Raw genomic sequence first — 25531 nt, forward strand, 5'->3', positions numbered from 1 at the left:
CTATCTTATGCCAGCCCTCCTTTCTAGTATTCATATTTATGGGCTTCAAACCTTTACAGCAGGGGTACTGAAGCACAGACCTACAGGCCAAATCTGCCCCCACATGGTCCCATAATCCCACCCTCCTGGGTTTCCCCAAATTATAAATGCCCCACCACCCCCTTTCCCCTGGTTCCCTAGCTTTTGCGCGCACACCCCCACCATCATTCTGCAAGGTTGAAATGCCTCTCCTAGGGATTAGTTATTGGCAGGAAGAGATTTAAACTAAAATACGCTGGTGTTTTTGGCCTTGCTCTCTTTGCCTTTGGCCTCACCCGCCCCTGGAATGTGGCTCTCAAGAGCTTGTCTGAAAATGAATCCAGCCCTTGGGTTGAAAGAGGTTCAAGCTCCCTGCATTTGTTAGAAATTCAGTCATGAAAAACAAAAGCTTTGGCACTGAAGCCCAATTCTGCCATTTTATGCTTCTCCTTTACACAATGTCATCATCCTCTGCCATTTTATGCTTCTCCTTTACACAATGTCATCATCCTCTGCCATTTTATGCTTCTCCTTTACACAATGTCATCATCCTCTCCCATTTTATGCTTCTCCTTTACACAATGTCATCGTCCTCTCCCATTTTATGCTTCTCCTTTACACAATGTCATCGTCCTCTCCCATTTTATGCTTCTCCTTTACACAATGTCATCATCCTCTCCCATGCTTTGTAGCCATTATTGTGTTGTTCTTTTTTTTCTAATGAGGGAATATATATATCCTGAATGGCACCATGAAACCCTCTGTGTAATTGTGCAATTCTGCTATACCGCAGCACCATCTAGTGGCTGTATAATGAAACATATAAAAAGGCAGAGAAAGACCCCCTCCCCCCCGCCAGAAAAACCATGTGTAAAGGAGTTGAACTTAATCCTGCAAAGAATTCGGAAGCAGAAGGCCTGGTAAAGATGCGGGAGACAAGCCTCATGTAGAAATGCCTTTTGTGATGCAGTTGTGGCTACTGCTATCAAACTCTTGGTGGTTGCCCAACTGGGATGCTGCCCTACCAGGAGAAATTGAGGAGGGAAGGAAAGAAAAAGTTTTAAAAAAACCAAAACCTGGCTACCATTTTAGAAAAGTACATTTGTGCCCCAGTCTTCAGTTCTGGCTGTTAACTTGGTCTTGGATCCTCTGTCCTCTGCAACGGCAGCAGCGCTCTTGGATCTCTGCTGCTAAGCGAAAAGAAAGAGAGCAAAGATAGCATCAACGTTGGCTCTTTCTCCAATTTTTCCCTCCAACCCCTGCTTTTCGTGGGCACAGCACTTCCTGTGGGTTCAGTGCAGCTTACAGCGGTTTTTTGAAAGACCCAAATTCCAAAATCCATATTAATGTAATACCTTCATCAGGCCAACCATTCACCAGTGGCCGGGGAACAAGGACAGGAGGGTGCTTTAGCACTCATGTCCTGTTTTTGGGTTTCCTGTGTGCAGCTGGTTGGCCACTGTGGGCCTTTTTACACGAGGCATTTATTCTGCGCTCATGGTTCCTCAGTCACAGTAGTTTGCAGGTGCTTTACATGACTTTGTCATCCTCCAGGGCCTCCCCTGTTCTTTGCAAACATTATAGTGTTTCTTTTTCTAACAAGGAAAGTCTAGTATTTCCTTGAATGGCAGCATGAAACCCTGGGGTATTTGTGTAATTCTGCTATACCACAGCACCACCTAGTGGTTGTGTAATGGAACATATAGAAAAGCAGAGAAAGAAAAACACTGGAAAAAAACATGCGTAAAGGAGCCAATCTTAATCCCACAAAGAATCCGGAAGCAGAAGCCTCAGTAAGGTGGTGGGTTAAAAGCCTCATGTAGAAAAGCCCTGTGTGAACAGAACGGTGGACTAGATGGACCCTTGGTTGATCCAGCATGGCTCTTCTTATGTTCAAAAGATCACAAAGGGGTGCACATTTTTGGTGATCTTTTAGTTGGCCTAATGAAGCAAAACACAAAATGCTAAATTCTGAAATCCATATTAGTGTAGTAATTATGGATTTTGGAAGACCCCTGTTTTAGATGGTCACTTGTATAACTTCACTTACTTCAACGTGTGGCAAGCCAGCCCTGCTGTGTTTGGGAGCCCCCTTGCTCAGTCTACTGAGGGGCCCCCTGAACTCCTGCCCTGACAGCATCACTGCATGTGAAACTGACACAACTCAGAAGTTGGCCGATTCGTCCTTCCTTACCTCCAGCACCCAAAATGGCTTGACATTTCATCAAAAAACCCTGATCATTTGAAGTTGTTGGTTTGGGTCCTACCAACCTGAACATGCAACATGCTGATTTACCTGAACCCCTGCTTTCTCTTGGAGACATTGCTTCCACTTCAGAATAAGGAGGGGGGAGATCTGGAGGGCCAGGGTAAGGGGGCGGCCACAGTGGCAGCATGCTGGGAGACCCTGGGGGGAGAAGAGCAGACACCTCTGAGAACTGGGACAAGAGCACGCAAGAAAGCTAGGGCAGGTAAGCTGGTGCTCTCCAGTTATTTTGGACTACAACTCCCCAAGCTGGTGCTCTCCAGTTATTTTGGACTACAACTCCCATAAGCCCCAGACAGCACGGCCTATGGCAAGGGGTTATAGGAAGTGTAGTCCAAACCATCGGGAAGGCGTACAGGTTGCCTACTCCTACAATAAGGAATGAACTAGAGAAGGGGGGCGGGAATACCAACGTGCTGTACTGGGGATCTCTTTGTTGTACTGCGTGAAGAAGTGGGGGAATACGGGGTGTTTAACTTCTTCCAGTTCAAGCGCCAGATTTCCCAGAAGCTCTCAGGGGGCTGCATTCCAGTGGTGGACAGGGCCGAAGGGAAAAAGGGTAGGTCTGTAGGCAAAATGGACAGAGGCAAAATACTAAAATGACCAGCATATTTTAGTGACCAGCATATTTGGCTGCCAGCAACGAAGCCGGGGGGGGGGGGGGGCATTTCAAGCTTTTAGAATGGGGGAGAAATTGCGCAAAAGCCAGGAAGCCACCAGATAATCACTGGTCAGGGGAAAAGGGCGTGGCCTTCTGAGCCAGATTTGGCCCCTGGGAGTGAGATTTTGCAGCCCTGCTTTATTCCTTCCCCATCCCAAAATATCCTCATTCTTTGGAAACCTAACTCCTCGAAACAGAATCAGTGCTGCAAAAGAGGAAACAAACAGCTCCCGTGATCTCTTGTCATGGTGGAGCATGACCACGGCTTTGGATTCGAGCTCTGTGGGTAGATGTTTGGTAAATGCATGGAGAGGGGAGGATTTGGGATCATTGCACCCCCCACCCCTGCCTTCCATGCCGTCACCCAAAGGTCTGGGCAGAGCCTGTGTGTGTTCAATGTTATGTATGCATGCTCTGCCTGTGTGATTGGGGGCCCTGCCTTTTACAGAGAAAGCCCAGGGATGTACAACTTGAGCAACTCTACTCAGAACCTGCGATGAATCCATGCTTCTCTCCACCCCCACCCTGGTTATGCATCCACTACACAGCTGCACCGGGAATGGGCAACCTTGCTGTCTCTGAGGGCCGCATGTGGCAATGGGTGGCAAGTCAGGGCCGCACCTGCATACGCACATGGACCTGCACACACATTCTCAAGCACACACTCTCTCTCTCCCTCTCTTGCTCAAACACACTCTCAAGCACATACACTCTCTCCCTTCCTCTCTCAAACACACGCTCTCAAGCACACATACACTCTTTCTCTCTCTCTACCACACACTCTCAAGTACTCTTTCCCTCTCTCTCTCAAACACACAGTCAAGCTCTCTTTCTCTTTCAAATACACTCAAATATACACACACTCAAGTACTCTCTCTCACTGAAACACTCTCGAGCACTCTCGCTTTCTCTCGCTCCCAAACACACTCAAGCACATACACTCTCAACACTCTCTCTTCCTGAAACACACATTCTCATGTACACTGTCTCCTTTGTCTCTCAAACACACACACTCAAGTACGCATGCACACACTCTCACATACACATTCTTCAGTAGGATCGCTGGAGGGAGGGGTGACGTCCCCCATCCCTCCTGACCACCAATTCTCATCAAGATTGTTGCTTCTTCACTGCTATTAGAGCCTACACTGTGCTTTTTGTCCTGCCCCTTTTGCCTTTGGTCCCGTCCACCACTGGAATGCCACCACCAAGACCTTCTTGAAAATGGAATTTGGCCCTCCAGCTGAAAGAGGTTCTGCATGCCTGCTCTAGCCCTATGAAAGCCAGGTGCTTATTTAAATAAAAATGTTGAAATCAGTACAGAGTCGTGAAGTCAGTTGCAAGAATATCTGTTCAGCTGCAAATTCAGAGGCTGGCATTCTGAGCTTCCCCAGCGAAAAAGTAAGCCAAGTGGGACCCAGTAACCAGAGCAGACCATTGTTGCTCTTCCTAGGGATGTCTGTCACTGGGAGGTCCAGTTCCTTTTTTACTTGACAGAGTTTGGCTGCGTGTATGACTCATTTTGCCTTTGCGAGCCGAGCTGTGGTCTTTTCCTTGAACCCTGGGAATGTTTTTTTCCTCATTTCTTTTCCACGGGTTCTGCAACTTGTGCAAATTTCTGAGCAATTTGTGCAAATTGTGACCAAATTAGCGCAAATTGCAGAACCTACGAAAAATGTGCAAAATGCCCAGAACATCTATGAACTGGCTCAACTCACTGCAGACTGATTCGGGGGAGGGGCAAACCTAAGAAAACTAATCAAATTCCACATCCCAAATATATTTCCCCAACACCCCCAGTTCTTACAAGCTGTCCTGGGTGCAGCAGGATGAGCATAGGTATAAATGGAGGCTGTGGGGTATTCCTGGAGGTTTGTCCTTTCTCTCAGTATATCTGTTAAATTAACAAGTGGTGCCAGGGTGGGGGGAGGAGAGGGAAAAGCAGGTCCATTAAAAAAAACACAATAGCACAATCCTATGCATGTTAAGACAGAACAAAGTCATGCAAAAAGTATGCCTGTTTAGACCGCCAGAAGTCCTACAAAACATTATGCATGTTTAGACAGAGAAAGTCCTACAAAAAGTTATGCATGTTTAGACAGAAAGAATCATAGAATCATGGAATAGTAAGGTTGGAAGGGGCCTATAAGACCATTGAGTCCAACCCCCTGCTCAATGCAGGAATCTAAATCAAAGCTTCCCTGACAGATGGCTGTCCACCTTCAACTTGAATGCCTCCAGAGTGGGAGAGCCCACCACCTCCCTAGGTTATGGGTTCCACTGTCGTATTGCTCTAACAGTCAGGAATTCTTTCCTGATGTTCAGCCGGAATCTGGCTTCCCGTAACTTGAGCCCATTATTCTGTGTCCTCACTCTGGGATGATTGAGAAGAGATTCTGACCTTCCTCTCTGTGGCAACCTTTTACCATGCATGTATCTGAAGAAAGCCTTTTTGTTGCTTTTAGCATCCCTCGCTAACCTCAGCTCGTTCTCAGCTTTAGCCTTCCTGACGCCATCCCTGCTATTCTGTGCTACCTGCCTGTACTTCCTTTGTAGCTTGGTCTTCCTTCCACTTCCTATATGTGTCCTTTTTTGTTTTCAAGTCATTTCTAAGCTTTTTGTGAAGCCACATTGGCTTCTTCTGTTGTCTTCCACCTTTTTTCTTGTTGGAATTGTTTGTAACTGTTCCTTTAGAATTTCCTTTTTTTTAAACTCCCACCCATCTTGGACTCCTTTTCTAATTAGAGTCGCATTGGGACCTTACTTATCATTGTTACGAGTTTATTAAAATTGGCTTTCCTAAAATCCAGGGTATGTGTTTGGCTACACTCGGCTTTTGCTTCCTTTAGAACCAAGAACTCAAGTATAACATGGTCACTTTCCACCAGAGTTCCCGTAACTGCTACTTTATCCACTAAGTCATCTCTGTTGGTTAGGATCAAGTCAAGGATAGCCGATTCGCTAGTTCCTTCCTCCACTTTCTGTAGGAGGAAGATATTAGCAACACAAGTCAAGAATTTCTTGGAGTGGCCATGTTTTGCAGATACTGGGGAAACTGAAGTCCCCCATTACTACTACATCATGCTTCCTTGAAACATTAGCAATTTGCTTTTCAAAGGTTTCATCCTTTTCTTCTCCTTGATTGGGTGGCCGGTACTAGACTAGTTCCTTTTGTTCTTTGTTCCATTTATTTTAACCCAGATGCTCTCAATGGGGCTACCAAGCTCCTCCTCCTGTATTTCTGTGCAGAGATATGTATTTTTAACATATAGTGCAACTCCACATCCCTTTCTGTTCCTTCTGTCTTTCGGAACAAGTTATATTTGAACGAGTAATACAGGAACTGGCAGAAGAACTCTCAGAACTACTGTCTATTATCTTTGAGAAATCATGGAGGACGGGTGAAGTGCCAGATGACTGGAGGAGGGCTAACAAAACAGACAGGGTTCAGAGGAGGGCAACAAAGGTGATCAGGGAACTGGAAACAAAGCCCTATGAGGAAAGACTGAAAGAACTGGGCATGTTTAGCCTTGAGAAGACTGAGGGGAGATAGGATAGCGCTCTTCAAGGACTTGAAAGGTTGTCACAGAGAGGAAGGCCAGGATCTCTTCTCAATGGTCCCAGAGTGCAGGACGCAGAATAATGGGCTCAAGTTACAGGAAGCCAGATTCTGGCTGAACATCAGGAAAAACATCCTGACTGTTAGAGAATATGACAATGGAACCCATTACCTAGGGAGGTGGTGAGCTCTTCCACATTGGAGGCATTCAAGATGAAGCTGGACAGCCATCTGTCAGGGATGCTTTGACTTAGATTCCTGCATCGAGCAGGGGGTTGGACTTGATGGTCTTATAGGCCCTTCGACCCTACTATTCTATGATGGCTATGATGCTATATTCCAGTCATGGGAGTCATTCCACCAAGTTTCAGTTACACCTATCTAGTCATAATTTCCCTCCCATATTAAAAGTTCAAGTTCGTTCTGTTTGTTTCCCACACTCTGGTCATTAGTATATAGACATCAAAGACCATGTGCTTTATAGTCTGGCTTTCCTCCTCCACATTTTTGAAGACTATTATTGGACTGGGAAGTCCTGCAAAAAGTACACATGTTTAGACAGAAAAAAGTCATAGAAAAGTAGGACTTTTTTCTGCCTAAACGTGGATAGGATTGCACCCTAATTTATCCTATAAATTTACATCAGTGACTATGCCTTCTCCTTTTCCATTGGTGCCAATGGAAGCTTTTAAAAAGCCTACTTGCAGTGAGGCATTTTGGGGAGGGGGTTGCTGGAGGAGAGAGCTAATCACCCCTCCCCCCTGCAATCAGGCTTTTAAAAAGTCTCCATCTGCATTAATTGCAGAGAAGGGGTGGGTTTCAGGAGCAGGGAGTGTGTGGGGGTGTGTGCGTGTGTGCGTGTGTGCGTGCATGCGCGCGCGCACATGAGTGCGAGAATGGGGTGTGGGTAATCACGACTGAGACCACATGCCAATAGCGGGTAGCCCCGCCCACTCGGGTTGGCCCTGTCTACTTTGGGAGGTGGCCCCGCCCTCTGCCAGAATGCAAAAAGAGAAAGTGTTCTCAAAGGTGCCAATGATAATTTTTTCCATTGAGCCCAATGCGTTTTGGAACTAAGAGCGCCTTCATCGGGGGCAATCTTACAAAACCCACATTCAGGAAACAGGCTAAGTCGGCTTTCTTAAATCACCAGAGTTCTTTTAGGTGCTGCAGGATGTTTTCCTGGCCTTAATGGACCAATTCACAGCATAAGGTGCTTCCTTCAGGGATGCTAAAATCACCCGCTTTGCTAAATGCTCTCTTGACTTGGGGACCCTTATCTTTTAGATGGAGCAGAGAGGAAGGAGTAGGGTTTTGATACCCAAGGATGGAACAACTCATCCATCTAGCAGGGAACATCTCATCCAGAGCCGCCATGAAGGGTTGGCACGGTCAGGCATCCGCCGAGGGCCCGCACCCCAACAGGGGCCCACTGACACGAGCCCCCTGGAGTTGCGCCTCCTCTTCACCACGGCATCCTGCTTGTTTGCCTGCCTCTTGCTCTGGCCCAGACAAGGGTGGCGGTGAGGAGGAGGAGCAGGAGACGCTGCTGCCCACTTGCTCAGCGGCTCTCTGCTCTCTCAAGCCAGCAAGTGGGAGCAATGAGGAGAAAGAGGATGAGCAGCAACAGCAGCTGGGGACAAGGGTGGCGAGGAGGCAGACTCGCCGAGGGAGGGGGGCCATGGGTGTCTGTCCCAAAAGCCCTCAGAAGCCTGGAGCTGGCACTGGATTCATCCACCTAGCAGCTTACCCGCTTCCACCAGATCTTTGATCATGTTTAGGCAGTCAGAAGCTCCATGCTGGAAGGTGAACTTGAAGGCAAGGACTCCCTGGATGGAAGCTGAGGAGAGAAGGCTAAAGTGAGAACAGAAGTCAAGGCTGGGGCATAACAATGAGAGAAGTCATCTCTCCATCTCTCTCTCCCGAAGTCGTCCAAAACTACCACGTTTCCTTTTCAGAAACAAGTGGGACCAGCGATGCCTTCCTCTGGGATGCTACAAGTTGTAAAAGGCTCATGCAAGCCAATTTACTTTCCCCTTCTCCACTCAGTTTTCCATTTTTATTTTCTAAGTGACACTCAACATTCCATAGCTCTTAGTTACCACAGAGCACTGGGCTTTTTTTGGTGGGGTGGGGTGGGGTCATTTTTAAAGTGTTTTTGTACGTCTGCAAACCTTGAGGTTTCCCCAAGCATACTCCCTTCTTATTTCTCAGCAGCCCCAATTTGGCTCATTTCTGTTGGCACAGGGGGGCACTGAGTTCATGATTAGAAGGAATGATGTTCTTCTCATTATCAAATGCCGGAAACTACAGAGCCAGTGTAGTATAGTGGTTATAGTGCTGGACTGGGACTCGGGAGATCCAGGTTCTAGTCCCCACTCAGCCATGAAGCTCACGGGGTGACTTGGGGCCAGTCCCTGACTCTCAGCCTAACCTACCTCACAGGGTTGTTGTGAGGATAAAATGGAGAGGAGGAGGACCGTGTAAGCCATCTTGAGTTCCTTGCCAGAAGGAAAAAAAGGCAGGATATAAATGTAAGAATAATAATAATGGTGATCATGATCACGATGATGTCCTCAGGCCCTGCTTGTGAACATATTTCTCCGATTCATTCATCTGGCTAGCAGTGGAGGCTGGTGGCCCCTATTTCAGTGGGGCTGTGCACCCACTCTGGGTTTCAGTCAGAACTCTGAAAGAGCTATCCAAAGTGCTGAACCCTATTCCCAAAATGAGTTCAGCACTTTGGATATCTCCTTTAGAGTTCTGACTGGTTCTGACTGAAACCCAGAGCAGATTCACAGACCCACTGGAATAGGAACCACCAGCCCCCACTACTGGCTAGTGTTGATGGACCATTGCTTTGGCTTAGCAGGGCCTTGGCATTTTTGCTGCCATGAGCTGAGCTCCTTGGAACAAGGTGGGATAAAAATTTAATAAAAATAAAAGTAGCATTACATTATTAGCATGATACATATTATTATTAGCATTATATTATGCACGGTATTAGCATTCAATATTGAGGGCAACCACACGGGAAGAACAGTGTTAGCATGCCACATTTGTAAACTTCTCTATGGTTGGACGTTGCTGGTAGGCAAGTGAAACTTGCAACAGAACGGTCACCCCATCCCAGCCCACCCCTCCCATTTTCTGTTCTCCTGCCCACGCCACGACATTCAGCCATCATTCTGTGGCCACTGAGCATGCTTAGTTCTCATTGGACTGTTTTTCGGGGGGGGGGGCTTTTTATTAATATTTTTTGTATTTCTGCAAATCCTGGGGTTTCCCCAAACCTGCCAATACCTCACTTTTGCACATGAGGGGTGCCAACTTGGCCACATAAGTAACAGCACTCGCATTCAGAACACAGGAAATAGAGGAAATTTTATCATCCTGATCAAGATAGACCATTGTTTTGCCTTAGCTTGGCACTTCAGTGTCTGCAGAAACTGAGGGTCTACTCACTGGACACTTCGTCCTAGATGACAACCCATCAGAGAGAGTGCTCTCTCCTCCTAAGAAATATAACCTAGAGCGGCTGAAGGTCCTAGTCACGAATTACGATTCGCACAACAAGACGTACTGACGGTCACCCATTTGGATGGCTTTAAAAGGGGATTCCCCTTCATGGATCACTGCCTTGTTGTGGCGAAGGGGCTTGCATAACTCAGTGAATCCATAAGCTATGCCGTGCAGGGCCACCCAAGACGGACAGGTCATGGCAGAGAGTTCTGACAAAATGTGGTCCACTGGAGAAGGAAATGGCAACCCACTCCAGTATTCTTTCCAAGAAAACCCCATGGAATGTATCACAAGGCTAAAAGATATGACGCCAGAAGATGAGCCCCTCAGGTTGGAAGGTGTCCAATATACTACTGGGGAAGAGCAGAGGGTATTTCCAAGTAGCGCCAGAAAGAGTGAAGCGGCTGGGCCAAAGCCGAAAGGACACTCAGCTGTGGATGTGTCTGGTGGTGAAAAGAAAATCCGATGCTGTAAAGAACAATACTGTTTAGGAACCTGGAATGTCAGATCAATGAATCAAGGTAAGCTGGAGGTGGTCAAACATGAGATGGCAAAATTGAACATCGACATCTTGGGAATCAGTGAACTAAAATGGACAGGCATGGGCAAATTTAATTCAGGTGACCATCATATCTACTATTGTGGGCAAGAATACCTTAGATGAAATGGAGTAGCACTCATAGTCAACAAAAGGGTGGGAAAAGCAGTACTGGGGTACAATCTTAAAAATGATAGAATGATCTCAGTACGAATCCAAGGCAAACCATTCAACATCACAGTAATACAAGTCTATGCCCCAACCACTGATGCCGAAGAAGCTGAGGTTGATCGGTTCTATGAAGACCTACAACACCTTCTAGAACTAACACCAAAAAAAGATGTCCTCTTCAGCATAGGGGATTGGAATGCTAAAGTAGGAAGTCAAGAAATCACTGGGATAAAAGGCAGGCATGGCCTTGGTGTACAAAATGAAGCAGGACAAAAGCTAATAGAGTTTTGCCAAGAGAACACGCTGATCATAGCAAACACTCTTTTCCAACAGCAGAAGAGACGACTCTACACATGGACATCACCAGATGGTCAATATCGAAATCAGATTGATTATGTCCTTTGCAGCCAAAGATGGAGAAGCTCTATACAGTCAGTAAAAACAAGACCTGGAGCTGACTGTGGCTCAGATCATGAGCTTCTTGTTGCAAAATTTCGGCTGAAATTGAAGAACGTAGGGAAAACCACTAAACCATTCAGGTATGACCTAAATCATATCCCTGATGAATATACAGTGGAGGTGAGGAATAGATTGAAGGGATTAGACCTGATAGACAGAGTGCCTGAGGAACTATGGACGGAGGTCCCTAATATTGTTCAGGAGGCAGCAACGAAATCCATACCAAAGAAAAAGAAATGCAAGAAAGCCAAGTGGCTGTCTGATGAGGCTTTACAAGTAGCTGAGGAAAGAAGGGAAGCAAAAAGCAAGGGAGAAAGGGGAAGATCTATCCAACTGAATGCAGAGTTCCAGAGAATAGCAAGGAGAGACAAGAAGGCCTTCTTAAATGAACAATGCAAAGAAATCGAGGAAAACAATAGAATGGGAAAGACTAGAGATCTCATCAAGAAAATCGGAGATCTCAAGGGAACGTTTTGTGCAAAGACGGGCATAATAAAGGACAAAGAAGGCAGGGACCTAACAGATGCAGATGAGATTAAGAAGAGGTGGAAAGAATACACAGAAGAACTATACAGGGAAGATCTTAATGTCCCTGATAGCCATGATAGTGCGGTCACTGAACTTGAGCCGGACATCCTAGAGAGTGAAGTCAAGTGGGCCTTAGGAAGCATTACTAACAACAAAGCTAGAGGAGATGACAGTCTTCCAGCCGAGCTATTTAAAATCCTAAAAGATGATGCTGTTAAAGTGCTGCATTCAATATGCCAACAAATTTGGAACACTCAACAGTGGCCGCAAGACTGGAAAAGGTCAGTTTACATTCCAATTCCAAAGAAGGGCAACGCCAAAGAGTGTTCAAACTACCGCACAATTGCGCTCATTTCACATGCCAGCAAGGTGATGCTCAAAATCCTACAAGCTAGGCTTCAGCAGTATGCGAACCGAGAACTACCGGAAGTACAAGCTGGGTTTCGAAGAGGCAGAGGAACTAGAGATCAAATCGCCAACATTCGCTGCATCATGGAGAAAGCAAGAGAATGCCAGAAAAACGTCTATTTCTGCTTCATTGACTATGCTAAAGCCTTTGATTGTGTGGATCACAACAAACTGTGGCAAATTCTTAAAGTGATGGGAGTACCAGACCACCTTACCTGTCTCCTGAGAAACCTGTACGAGGGTCAAGAAGCAACAGTAAGAACCAGACATGGAACAACCGAGTGGTTCAAAATTGGGAAAGGAGTACGACAAGGCTGCATATTGTCACCCTGCTTATTTAACTTATATGCAGAGTACATCATGAGAAATGCCGGGTTAGATGAATCAGAGGTCGGAATTAAGATTGCTGGGAGAATTATCAACAACCTCAGATATGCAGACGATACCACCCTAATGGCAGAAAGCGAAGAGGATCTCAAGAGCCTCTTGTTGAGGGTGAAAGAGGAGAGTGCAAAAGCTGGTTTGAAACTCAACATTTACAAAACTAAGATCATGGCATCTGGCCCTATCACTTCCTGGCATATAGAAGGGGAAGAAATGGAAGCAGTGACAGATTTTACTTTCTTGGGCTCCAAGATCACCGCAGATGGTGACTGTAGCCATGAAATTAAAAGACGCTTGCTCCTTGGGAGGAAAGCTATGGCAAACCTAGACAGCATAGTAAGAAGCAGAGACATCACCTTGCCGACAAAGGTCCGTCTAATCAAAGCTATGGTTTTCCCAGTAGTAATGTATGGCTGTGAGAGCTGGACTATAAGGAAGGCTGAGTGCCGAAGAATTGATGCTTTCGAACTGTGGTGCTGGAGAAGACTCCTACGAGTCCCCTGGACTGCATGAAGGTCAAATCAGTCCATCCTAAAGGAAATCAACCCTGAGTGCTCATTGGAAGGACAGATACTGAAGCTGAAGCTCAAATATTTTGGCCACCTAATGCGAAGAGAAAACTCCCTGGAAAAGACCCTGATGCTGGGAAAGACTGAAGGCAAAAGAAGGGGACGGCAGAGGATGAGATGGCTAGATAGCATCACCGATGCAATGAATATGAACTTGAGCATGCTCTGGGAGAGAGTGCAGGACAGGAAGGCCTGGCGTGCTATGGTCCATGGGGTCACGAAGAGTCGGACACGACTGAACGACTGAACAACAACAAAAAGGGGATTAGACAAATTCATGGAGGAGAAGGCCATCAATGGCTACTAGTCCTGATGGCTATATGCTCCCTCCAGTATCTGAGGCAGTATGCCTATGTACACCAGTTGCTGGGGGCCGTGGGCGGGAGGGTGCTGTTGCATTCTGTGGTGGCCCCCACTCTGTGGAACTCCCTCCCTAGGGAACTCCGTCATGCCCCCTCTTTAATGAGCTTCCGTCGTGCATTAAAAATGTGGTTGTTCAGGCAGGCATTTGGGGTGGGTTAGGGTATTTTTTTTAAAAAAAATTTATGGTAAAATTTTATTGTTTTAAATTGTTTATGGTGGGTTGTACATCGCCCAGAGTGGCTGGGTGACCAGTCAGATGGGCGATTAATAAATTTCATAAATAAATAATTTAATAAATAAAATTCATCTTCTGCTTGTGGGTCTCCCGTGGGCAGCTGGCTGGCCATTGTGTGAACAGAATGCTGGACTAGATGGACTCTTGATCTGATCCAGCATCAGGGCTCTTCTTATGTTCTTATGCTCTTATACATACTCAGGGTTCCTTTGATATGCTGGGGTTTGGAGCCCGGCTCCTCCTCCAGAACACAATCGCCTAGGAGCTGCAGTGGGAAACGAATGATGGTGGATCCTTTATCTTTGTGCTGGAATATCATCTAGGAAAGCAATCAAGAAATGATTCAAGAACAGATATGGGGATCGAGAAGAACCAAGGTGGAGGAGGGGCGCTCAAAACGTAAAATGCCCCTGCTTGATTTCTGCAAGGAGAACTGAGGCAGGAAGCAGAGCCCCCCTTGAGCAGGCCACATGCCCCAATCCCACTCATGCCTAGTGTAGCCATGAGTCCTAGTTGACAGAGGACAGTCCTTTATTTGAAGGGCTGTCCAGTACAAGACCGCGGTGGCTTAGTGGTTAAGACGCTGAACTGCAGACTGGAAGGTTGGCAGGTCAGCAGTTCGAGACCCGAGTGCTGCGTGACAGAGTGAGCTCCCGTCTTCAGTCCCAGCTTCTGCCAACCTAGCAGTTTGAAAGCAAGAAATTGCAAGTAGATAAATAGGTGCCGCTTCGGCGGGAAAGGTAACAGCGTTCCGTGCACCTCGGTGTTCAGTCATGCCGGCCACATGACCACGGAAGCGTCTTCGGACAGCGCTGGCTCTTCGGCTTAGAAACGGGGATGAGCACCGCACCCTAGAGTCGGACACGACTGGCTGGGGACACCTTTACCTTTTACCAGTACAAGTCCAGTTTAAAGATAAATAACCCTATGATGGGAGAGCCCAGGGGCCTTGAAGTTGCGCAACCACTGCGCAGGCAGGCAGACAGGTCACCTGGTCACAGTCTTCCCCGCTACGGTGAGATATACACCTGGTTCACATATCATAGAAACCCACAGTTGTTGTGAAGGAAGCAGGAGCAAGGACACCTGGCCCCAGTCTTCCCCACTAAGGTGAGATATACTGTGTTTCTATTTAAATTGTTGCCATTATCTCTAAATTTGCATCAATACATATAAATTAGCATATACACATTTGATGCAGATCAGGCTCCTCTTTTGTCCCCTTTTTGGAGGTGGCTTTCCTCTTCTCTGGCAACGCGTAAGTGGCCACTCCCTCATGCACGCACACAACCAGTCAGAAGGGAATCCACCCACAAAGGAAGATGGGATCATCCTGAACAGGAAGGAGGTGGGACAGCATCAGAGAATCATGGAATAGTAGGGTTGGAAGGGGCCTACAAGACCATCGAGTCCAACCCCCTGCTCAGGGCAGGAATCCAAGTCAGAGCATCCCTGACAGATGGCTGTCCAGCCTCATCTTGAAGGCCTCCAGTGTGGGAGAGCCCACCACCTCCCTAGGGAATTGTATACACGTGCATGCGTGCACACGCACACCAGGGGAATCCTAGAATCCTAGAATAATAGGGTTGGAAGGGGCCTACAAGACCATCGAGTCCAACCCCCTGCTCAGGGCAGGAATCCAAGTCAGAGCATCTCTGACAGATGGCTGTCCAGCCTCGTCTTGAAGGCCTCCAGTGTGGGAGAGCCCGCCACCTCCCTAGGGAATTGTATACACGTGCATGCGTGCACACGCACACCAGGGGAATCCTAGAATCCTAGAATAATAGGGTTGGAAGGGGCCTACACGACCATCGAGTCCAACCCCCTGCTCAGGGCAGGAATCCAAGTCAGAGCATCTCTGACAGATGGCTGTCCAGCCTCATCTTGAAGGCCTCCAGTGTGGGAGAGCCCACCACCTCCCTAGGGAATTGTATACACGTGCATGCGTGCACACGCACACCAAGGGAATCCTAGAATCCTAGAATAATAGGGTTGGAAGGGGCCTACAAGACCATCGAGTCCAACCCCCTGCTCAGGGCAGGAATCCAAGTCAGAGCATCTCTGACAGATGGCTGTCCAGCCTCGTCTTGAAGGCCTCCAGTGTGGGAGAGCCCGCCACCTCCCTAGGGAATTGTATACACGTGCATGCGTGCACACGCACACCAGGGGAATCCTAGAATCCTAGAATAATAGGGTTGGAAGGGGCCTACACGACCATCGAGTCCAACCCCCTGCTCAGGGCAGGAATCCAAGTCAGAGCATCTCTGACAGATGGCTGTCCAGCCTCATCTTGAAGGCCTCCAGTGTGGGAGAGCCCACCACCTCCCTAGGGAATTGTATACACGTGCATGCGTGCACACGCACACCAGGGGAATCCTAGAATCCTAGAATAATAGGGTTGGAAGGGGCCTACAAGACCATCGAGTCCAACCCCCTGCTCAGGGCAGGAATCCAAGTCAGAGCATCTCTGACAGATGGCTGTCCAGCCTCATCTTGAAGGCCTCCAGTGTGGGAGAGCCCACCACCTCCCTAGGGAATTGTATACACGTGCATGCGTGCACACGCACACCAGGGGAATCCTAGAATCCTAGAATAATAGGGTTGGAAGGGGCCTACAAGACCATCGAGTCCAACCCCCTGCTCAGTGCAGGAATCCAAGTCAGAGCATCCCTGACAGGTGGCTGTCCAGCCTCATCTTGAAGGCCTCCAGTGTGGGAGAGCTCACTACCTCTCTAGGTAGGGGCATCATTAGCAGGGGCCCACCTGGGCACAGGCCCCAGATCTTTTTTGAGCTGTGCCCCAGATCTTTTGAGCTGTCCCAATTGCCTTTTTTTTTTTTTTTTTACATTTTCCCATTGACTTGCATTGGAAAACAAAAATGGCCATAACTTTTTTAGTTTGCATGATAAATACATGAAATTTAGGGGCTTAGTAGCCCCCGTGGAGCTGATGGAACCTGCCCAATTTCAGGCAGCTAGGTCCAGTGGCTTTTGTGCTAGTCACAGGTAAAAATTGCTATTTCCAAGAAAATCTGTCAAAGCGAAGAGCTATATTTTTTTTATGCTTCCACATATGTGCATGGAATTTGGGAACCTCGAAGCCCCTACAGAGATGACTGAGCCTGCCAAAGTTCAGATAGTTGTGCCTAGTGGCTTTTGTGCTAGCCACAGGTAAAATTTGCTTTTTCCAAGAAAATGCATCAAAGCAAAGAGCTATAATTTCTTTGTGCTTCCACATAAATTAATGGAATTTGAGGACCTAGCAGGCCCTATGGAGCTGACTGAACCTACCAAATTTCAGACAGTTAGGTCCAGTGGCTTTTGTACTAGCTATGCGTAAATTTTCCTTTTCTCAAAGTCTAAAACAAAAAGTAAAAACAAAAAACCCAGGGGATCAGAGATCCTAAACAGAAGGTGTTTTAGGTGACCATTGTTGTTGTTCAGTCGTTAAGTCATGTCCGACTCTTCGTGACCCCATGGACCATAGCATGCCAGGCCTTCCTGTCCTCCGCTCTCTCCCGGAGTGTGCTCAAGTTCATATTCATTGCAGTGGTGATGCTATCTAGCCATCTCATCCTCTGCCGTCCCCTTCTCCTTTTGCCTTCAGTCTTTCCCAGCATCAGGGTCTTTTCCAGGGAGTTTTCTGTTCACATTAGGTAGCCAAAATATTTGAGCTTCAGCTTCAGTATCTGTCCTTCCAATGAGCAGTCAGGGTTGATTTCCTTTAGGATTGACTGATTTGACCTCCTTGCAGTCCAGGGGACTCGTAAGAGTCTTCTCCAGCACCACAGTTCGAAAGCATCAATTCTTCGGCGCTCAGCCTTCCTTATAGTCCAGCTCTCACAGCCATACATTACTACTGGGAAAACCATAGCTTTAATTAGATGGACCTTTGTCGGCAAGGTGATGTCTCTGCTTCTTACTATGCTGTCTAGGTTTGCCATAGCTTTCCTCCCAAGGAGCAAGCGTCTTTTAATTTCATGGCTACAGTCACCATCTGCGGTGATCTTGGAGCCCAAGAAAGTAAAATCTGTCACTGCTTCCATTTCTTCCCCTTCTATATGCCAGGAAGTGATGGGGCCAGATGCCACGATTTTAGTTTTTTTTAATGTTGAGTTTCAAACCAGCTTTTGCACTCTCCACTTTCACCCTCAACAAGAGGCTCTTGAGATCCCCTTCGCTTTCTGCCATTAGGGTGGTATCGTCTGCATATCGGAGGTTGTTGATCATTCTCCCAGCAATCTTAATTCCGACCTCTGATTCATCCAACCTGGCGTTTCTCATGATGTACTCTGCATATAAGTTAAATAAGCAGGGTGACAATATGCAGCCTTGTCGTACTCCTTTCCCAGTTTTGAACCAATCGTTTGTTCTATGTCTGGTTCTTACTGTTGCTTCTTGACCCTCGTACAGGTTTCTCAGGAGACAGGTAAGGTGGTCTGGTACTCCCATCTCTTTAAGAATTTGCCAGAGTTTGTTGTGATCCACACAAACAAAGGCTTTAGCATTGTCAATGAAGCAGAAATAGATGTTTTTCTGGAATTCTCTTGCTTTCTCCATGATGCAGCGAATGCTGGCGATTTGATCTCTAGTTCCTCTGCCTCTTTGAAACCCAGCTTGTACTTCCGGTAGTTCTCGGTTCACATACTGCTGAAGCCTAGCTTGTAGGATTTTGAGCATCACCTTGCTGGCATGTGAAATGAGCGCAATTGTACGGTAGTTTGAACACTCTTTGGTGTTGCCCTTCTTTGGAATTGGAATGTAAACTGAACTCTTCCAGTCTTGTGGCCACTGTTGAGTGATTTTACTGCCCCAAACTGGAACCTTTGGCTTCTGCAGAAGTTTAGTAGCTTCAGTACAGCAAAGTATCCAATCAGCCTCCACAAACTTCTTGCTCCCCCTCCACTTTAATTTCTATGAAATAGCTGTAGGACTCAAATAATCCCAAAGGGAGGGTTAGGACTATGTGGCGTCATGATCGAGAAACTGCTGGGGCTTTTAAATAGGTTCTACAGTTTTAAAAAAGCTAGAAAAAGCCCTCAGCCACCTCACCTCATAAAGTTAATTTAAGTACGTGCAATCCTTACAAACCCTCCGCAGCCTCCTAACTTCCTCTGAACCTCTAACCTAACCTCTTCCTAACCTGTCCAAAAGGAGCCAGTTGGCTTAGGGAATTCTCTCTACCCCCCACCTCCGCACACATTTCCAATCACCATTCTTCTTTTCTTCTCCCCTCCCCTCCCCTCCCCTGTTCTCTCTCTCTCTCTCTCTCTCTTCTTTATTCCACCCAGAGTATATCTTGGGGAATTCTTAAAGAGAATTCTCTTCAGTGGGCAAGAGAAGTTCTGAACTGTATTTGACTTTATACAAACAGACAAGAGGGTTGGTTTTTCTCCTTCTCCTCACTCAAGTCTTTGAGAAGAGTGGGTTCACATGGTTGCAGAGAAACAAATCTGGGACTGTTTTGTCAGTTGCCATTATCCAGCGACAGGAAGGGCCATAGCTCAGTGGCAGAGCACATGCTTGGCATGCAGAAGGTCCCAGGTTCAATCCCCAGCATCTCCAGGGAGGGCTAGGAAAGAACCCTACCTGAAACCCTGGAGAGCTGCTGCTGCCAGTCAGTGTCAACAATACTGCGCTAGATGGACCCAGGGTCTGACTCAGTACAAGGCAGGTCCTCTGAACAGAAAGCTTTAATAAAAATAGGAGTTTCTGGTTTGCTTTTTAAGTGGAGGGGAGATAAATATTGCTAATTTATGCAATCCTATGTATGCCTACTGAGAAGTCCTGAAATGTTTAATGAGGCTTACCCTCAGGAAAGTGTGCTTGGATTCCAGCACAAGTTACTTTTTCAGGGAAGTTTGCACCTTGATGTTCTGCATGTTTACTCAGAAATAAGTCCTGAGTTGTGAGTATGGTACTGCAGGCTTAATACAGTGCCTACCCAATTCTGTCTAATGAACTGACTACCCTTTCAGCTCAGTCCTATGCTTGTTTTGTCATTTGTGGGTTTGGTGGGTTTTTTTGCATGAACTCTCACTTCAGTGGTGAGGGAAAGGCACTTAGTGCATGCTTAGAGTTTCTCCATAACTTAGCTCTAGTTTTGAAAACAGACTCAATGGCTGAATCCTGGTGAAGTCTTGGCATAAATGAAGTTATGGGGAGGAAGATACAATGAGAGCTTGTGCATAACAAGGAGGAGGTAGAGAGGAGTTGCACAAAACATCTGTTTTTATGAAGAGTTGCTGGAGGATGGTAGGATGAGGAGGGATGGTTGCATGGAGGGGAATAGAATTGGTAGGGGGAGAATGTAAGTGCTCAGAGGCGCTCTCTATTTAAGAAGAGCTGTGCTGCATCAGACCAAGGTCTATCTAGCCCAGGCTTCTGTTCACACAGTGGCCAACCAGATGCCCATTGGAAACCCACAAGCAGGACATGAATGCAATAGCATCTTCCCACCCATGTTCCCCTGCATTGGTGAAATGTAAATAAATTCTAGTAATTCTAAATTAGAAGGCATGTATATCCTTCAGAAACTTTGCAGGTTTCTTGCTTGGGGGACAACTCTAATGACCTGTGCATTTTCTTACAAATTTACTCAAAAACTATTGGGGAAGGGATGAATGGAAGGGAAAGCAAATCACTCCCTCCCCCAAACTGGAGAACTCCCCTTCCACATGAACTGTGGCACCTATCCTTCTGAAACTTTGCTGGTTTCTTACTTGGGAACAACGGTAAGCTGTCTGTAATTTTCAGAACAATGGTCCACAAGGAACATAGGGAAGTAAGTATGCATTCTTTTGGAGACTTCAAAATGTCAAGGCCACCCTTGTACAAAAAACCTTGTGGCTAGCATTCTGAAATTTGGCAGACATGATCTCCTCTGATGGTGCAATGAATCCTGAAATTTTTATCCAATTCTTCCAAGGAATAAAAAACGTTATTGGCAGTTCCCTTTAAAAGAAAATATAAACCCTGCACCTATTTTTCTGACATTGGGCAGGTGTGATCTCCTTCTAGGGGGCTACTATGCCTGAAATTATCATCCAGTTCTGACCAGGAGAAAAAAGTTAGTTCCCCCCCCCCTAATTTCCCATGGTAGTCAACAGGAAGCATAAAGACTCATTTTTCCAAACCTTGACTTAGGTTTGGTGCTGAGCTGAAGTGGTCTGACTACAAATTGGCCAGAGCAGAAGTGGGATGCTTTCCAAAATGCTGAATTGGAGTCTGAGTTGAAGTGGGGTGGGGGATCAGTGCACACTTCTTATGTATGTATGTATGTAATCTATACACACACACAAGCACACTGCATGCATGCACCACACACACACACACACACACACACACTAGATGTGCGCTTAGACTCGTGTGTGTGTGTGTGTGTGTGTGTATGCACAAATTTGTGTTATGGGCCTGTGCCCTGGATCTTTTAAGACTCTAGCAACGCCCCTGTCCCCAGGTAATTGGTAACAGGCCGTTTCTCCAGATGTTCAGCCGGAATCTGGCTTCCTGTAACTTGAGCCCATTATTCCGTGTCCTGCACTCCGGAATGATCGAGAAGAGATCCTGGCCTTCCTCTCTGTGACAACCTTTCAAATACTTGAAGAGCGCTATCCTATCTCCCTCCGTCTTCTCTTCTCAAGGCTAAACATGCCCAGTTCTTTCAATCTCTCTTCATAGGGCTTTGTTTCCAGTCCCCTGATCATCTTTGTTGCCCTCCTCTGAACCCACTCCAGCTTGTCTGCATCCTTCTTAAAGTGCGGTGCCCAGAACTGGACACAGTACTCCAGATGAGGCCTAACCAGTGCTGAGTAAAGGAGGACTAGTACTTCCCGGGATTTGGAAGCTATACTTTTATTAATGCAGCCCAAAATAGCATTTGCCTTTTTTGCGGCCACATCACATTGTCGGCTCATATTTAGCTTGTGATCTACAACAATTCCAAGATCCTTCTCGCTTGTAGTGTTGTTGAGCCACGTATCCCCCATCTTGTAACTGTGCATTTGGTTTCTTTTTCTTAGGTGCAGAACTTGGCATTTATCCCTATTAAATGCCATTCTGTTGTTTTCTGCCCAGCACTCCAATCTATCAAGATCAATTTTGTTTCTATCTTCCAAGTTATTAGCTATTCCGCCCAATTTTGTGTCATCTGCAAATTTGATCAACATTCTCTGCACCTCCTCCTCCAAGTCATTAATAAAAATGTTGAAGAGCACTGGGCCCACGACTGAGCCCTGCGGTACCCCGCTCATTACCTCTCCCCAGTTTGAGAAGATCCCATTGATAAGCACTCTTTGAGTCCGATTCTGTAGCCAACTGTGGATACACCTGATCGTCGTTTCATCTAGCCCACTTTGAGCTAGTTTGCTCATCAGGATATCATGGGGCACTTTGTCGAAAGCTTTGCTGAAGTCGAGGTATATGATGTCCACAGCTTTCCCACAGTCCACAAGGGAGGTTACTTGATCAAAAAAATAAGATCAGATTCATCTGGCAGGATTTGTTCTTGACAAATCCATGTTGGCTTCAAGTAATCACTGCATTGTTTTCAAGGTGCTTACGGACTGATTGCTTCATCATCTGCTCCAGAATTTTCCCAGGGATTGATGTTCAGGCTGAGTGGTCTGTAGTTCCCAAGTTCCTCCTTTTTACCCTTTTTGAAGATAGGGACAACATTAGCCCTCTTCCAGTCATCTGGCACTTCTCCCATCCTCCATGATTTCTCAAAGAGAATAGACAGTGGTTCTGAGAGTTCTTCTGCCAGTTCCTTTATTACTCTAGGGTGCAGTTCATCTGGCCCTGGAGATTTGAACTCATTCAAAGTAATTAGGTGTTCCTTGACCATATGCCTATCGATCTCAAGTTGCAATCCTGCCCCTTCAGCCTGTACTTCGCCTTTGCCAGGGGGGTCATAGACCCTCTTTTGGGAGAAGACTGAGCCAAAGTAGGAATTGAGCACTTCCGCCTTTTTTTTGGTCATCTGTTATCGTTTTGCCATCCTTATTTAATAGCTGAACCACCATTTCTTTCCTCTGTCTTTTACTATGCACGTAGCTGAAGAAAGCTTTTTTATTGCTTTTAGCATCCCTCGCTTATCTCAGCTTTAGCCTTCCTGACGCCATCCCTGCAATTCTGTGCTACCTGCCTGTACTCTTCCTTTGTTGCTTGGCCTTCTCTCCACTTCCTATATGTGTCCTTTTTTGTTTTCAGGTCATCTCTCAGCTTTTTGTGAAGCCACATTGGCTTGTTCTGTTGTCTTCCACCTTTTTTTTCTTGTTGGAATTGTTTGTGATTGTGCCTTGAGAAATTCCTTTTTTAAAAATTCCCACCCATCTTTGACTCCTTTTCTCGTTAGAGTCGCTTGCCATGGGACCTTACTGATCATCGTTCTGAGTTTATTAAAATCAGCTTTCCTAAAATCCAGGGTACGGGTTTGGCTACACTCAGCTTTTGCTTCCTTTAAAACCATGAACTCAAGTATAACATGGTCGCTTTCCCCCAGAGTTCCTGTAACCGCTACTTTACCCACTAAGTCATCTGTTGGTTAGGATCAAGTCAAGGATAGCCAATCCCCTTGTTCCTTCCTCTGCTTTCTGTAGGAGGAAGTTATCCACCACATAAGTCAGGAATTTCCTGGAGGGGCCATGTTTTGCAGAATTTGTCTCCCAACAAGTATTGGGGAAATTGAAGTCCCCCATTACTACTACATCATGCTTCCTTGAAACATTGGCTCTTTCCATCTCCTCTCACTTTAGAACAGGCGTGCACAACCTCAGGCCCAGGAGCCAAATGTGGCCCTCTGGAGGTTTCAATCTGGCCCTCTAGGGTTCTTCAGATGGCCCTACCCCCTGGCTCCACCCCCTGTCCTCCAACTGACAATTGTTTGTTTCCCTGCTTTTGTGTAGTCTCTTCTCCATTCTAAAAGGTTGAAATGCCTCTCCTAGGGCTGAGTTACTGGTTGTTAAGTGCTTTGAGATAAAATACGCTAGTATTTTTGGTACTTTTGCCTCCCCCCCCCCCTTGCCTTCAGTCCTTCCCACTGCTGGAATGTGGCCCCTGAGAGCCTTTTTTCCCTCTGGGGATCCCAGAGGGCTGGATATGGCCTCCGGCCCAGAGGTTCTCCACCCCTGCTCTAGGTCATTGTGGGGAAATTAAAATGGCAGCTACCTGATGCCAGTTGGATGTGCACTGCTCCTGGGTAAACCCACTGCTGAGAGGCGGTGGCATAGGAGAGGGCTCATTGATGTTGGCCCCCTCAAGCCGGGAATTGGTCCTAGCCAGGCCCACCTGCCACAGGTGAAGGATGTACTGTGAGCTTTTTTTTCTCCCTTCCACCCCTCCCCTGCCCAAAAGTTCTTACCTTGTATTGGGTGAGGTACAACATCCCATTCTTGGCGCCTTGGAGTTCTTCCGGAAAATCTGTCTGCCCTTCAAGCAATAATGACACCTTTCCGTGGTGAGCCAGGACCCTGAAACAAAAGTGGGTGGTAGATCACATCCCAAAGAAATGCACTATGAGGAAAGCGGGAGACCTCACAGGAATTACAGGAATGGGGATGGGAAACGGTGGCACCTTCCACTTGGTTTGAGCCATGTGAGTAGAATAAACTGCTCCTTCATTCTACTGCCCAAGGGCTTTGAACTAGGATGGCCTCCTAACATTGTCAAAAAAGAGGAAATGCATCACCAAAAAAAGAGGACAAAAGTGTCCACCACGCTCATCACCGCAAAAAAAGTAACAAATGAATGTCATTCCCTTCAAAAAGACTCAGTTTGGATTCTTGCTTCTCTGCTTTAAGCATAATGGATCATCTCTCCCACTACAGTCAAGTCCCACATTTTAAGTCACCGCAACTGAACATTATTATACTGTTGTTGCTTTTAAAGAAATGTATTTATTGGTCTCGTATTCCAAATCCTACAATAGCGACTAGAAGCATTACATGAGAATTCCAGTGATATAGTGCAGCTAGGACTGGCAGGGACACAGCGCCAGGATGTTTCGATTAGCAGGGACTCTTGTCATCTGCCACCCCCACTCTGAATTCTCTGTGCTCTCTGAGTTTAGCTGCAATCTTCACAGATGCTGGGGGAAAATTAATTTTCCCAACAATAATATATTGTTTCATGCTGTAATGCAAAGTATTTTGTGGTGACCTGGGCTTGAATGGGCAATTAAGACCCATGAAGCTTTACAAAAGATCTGCTTTGGGTGGAGATGAAAATGGCTAATACTGATTTGTTGATATGGATCAATTTGGCTGCCTGAATTTCTGGACTCTTCTCGGGGTCATGGCTATGGGGGACTGTCATGAGCACCTGAATGTCAAAATTTACCACACCACTGGAAAATTCACAGACGGTATGTTCCTTTATACAAAGTCATGGTGTAACTGGGTTTTTCCACATTCGCTGCTACCAGTAAGTACTGAATAAAGCTTCAATTCCCACTCCCCCTGGGAAAATTTCCATTTACCTTTCCTCGGAACTGTTGGCTGACCTGGAGAACTGATACCGAGTCACCTCCATGGCGAGAGGCAAGTCCTCTTTCCGTTTCAAGTGCCCACACACTCCTTTTAGCTGAGGAGCCCTGGGGACAAGTGTCAGACAAATGTGTCTGAACCATGTAAGTATCTCTGTGATGTCAACAGGTGAGGTAACAGCATAGGCCTTGACTTGAAATTGGGATGGCTGGAAACCCCTTATTTATGTTTTGAAGGGCTGCTCCCATATGGCCAGGTTTGGAGTCATCTGACCACTCTTTTCGCCAATGGGACATTTTCTTGTGGTTCAGTTCCGGTGCCAGGGCATTTCACATTTTAAAAATATTTATCTAGTACATTTATATCCC

At 46.5% G+C, this 25531-nt stretch overlaps 1 protein-coding gene across 1 annotated transcript; it reads right to left on the reverse strand.

Annotated features, from left to right (window-relative positions):
- Window positions 1-1134: 1134 nt before the first annotated feature.
- LOC146336660 (uncharacterized) lies at window positions 1135-25209 on the reverse strand. Its single transcript, XM_084817875.1, has 7 exons — window positions 25157-25209; window positions 24041-24149; window positions 13880-14000; window positions 8255-8344; window positions 2694-2849; window positions 2315-2425; window positions 1135-1208 (listed from the first exon to the last, which is right to left on the reverse strand). Exons 1-7 carry the CDS (start codon window positions 25207-25209, stop codon window positions 1135-1137), a joined length of 714 nt encoding a protein of 237 aa, XP_084674001.1.
- Window positions 25210-25531: the final 322 nt, after the last annotated feature.

This window comes from Heloderma suspectum, chromosome 12 (genome assembly GCF_057233095.1).
Source record: "Heloderma suspectum isolate Gila_16-S chromosome 12, 16-S_ref, whole genome shotgun sequence".
Lineage (NCBI taxonomy): Eukaryota > Metazoa > Chordata > Lepidosauria > Squamata > Helodermatidae > Heloderma > Heloderma suspectum.

Bases quoted from the DNA above. Each gene is read 5' to 3' on its own strand.
- LOC146336660 (XM_084817875.1), bottom strand. From the start codon at position 25,209: ATGGAGGTGACTCGGTATCAGTTCTCCAGGTCAGCCAACAGTTCCGAG. The intron at 24,150-25,156 runs GTAAATGGAAAT...CTTTTGTTTCAG, and splicing joins GCCAACAGTTCCGAGGAAAG to GGTCCTGGCTCACCACGGAA. The intron at 2,426-2,693 runs GTATTCCCGCCC...TTCTCCCCCCAG, and splicing joins ATCCCCAGTACAGCACGTTG to GGTCTCCCAGCATGCTGCCA.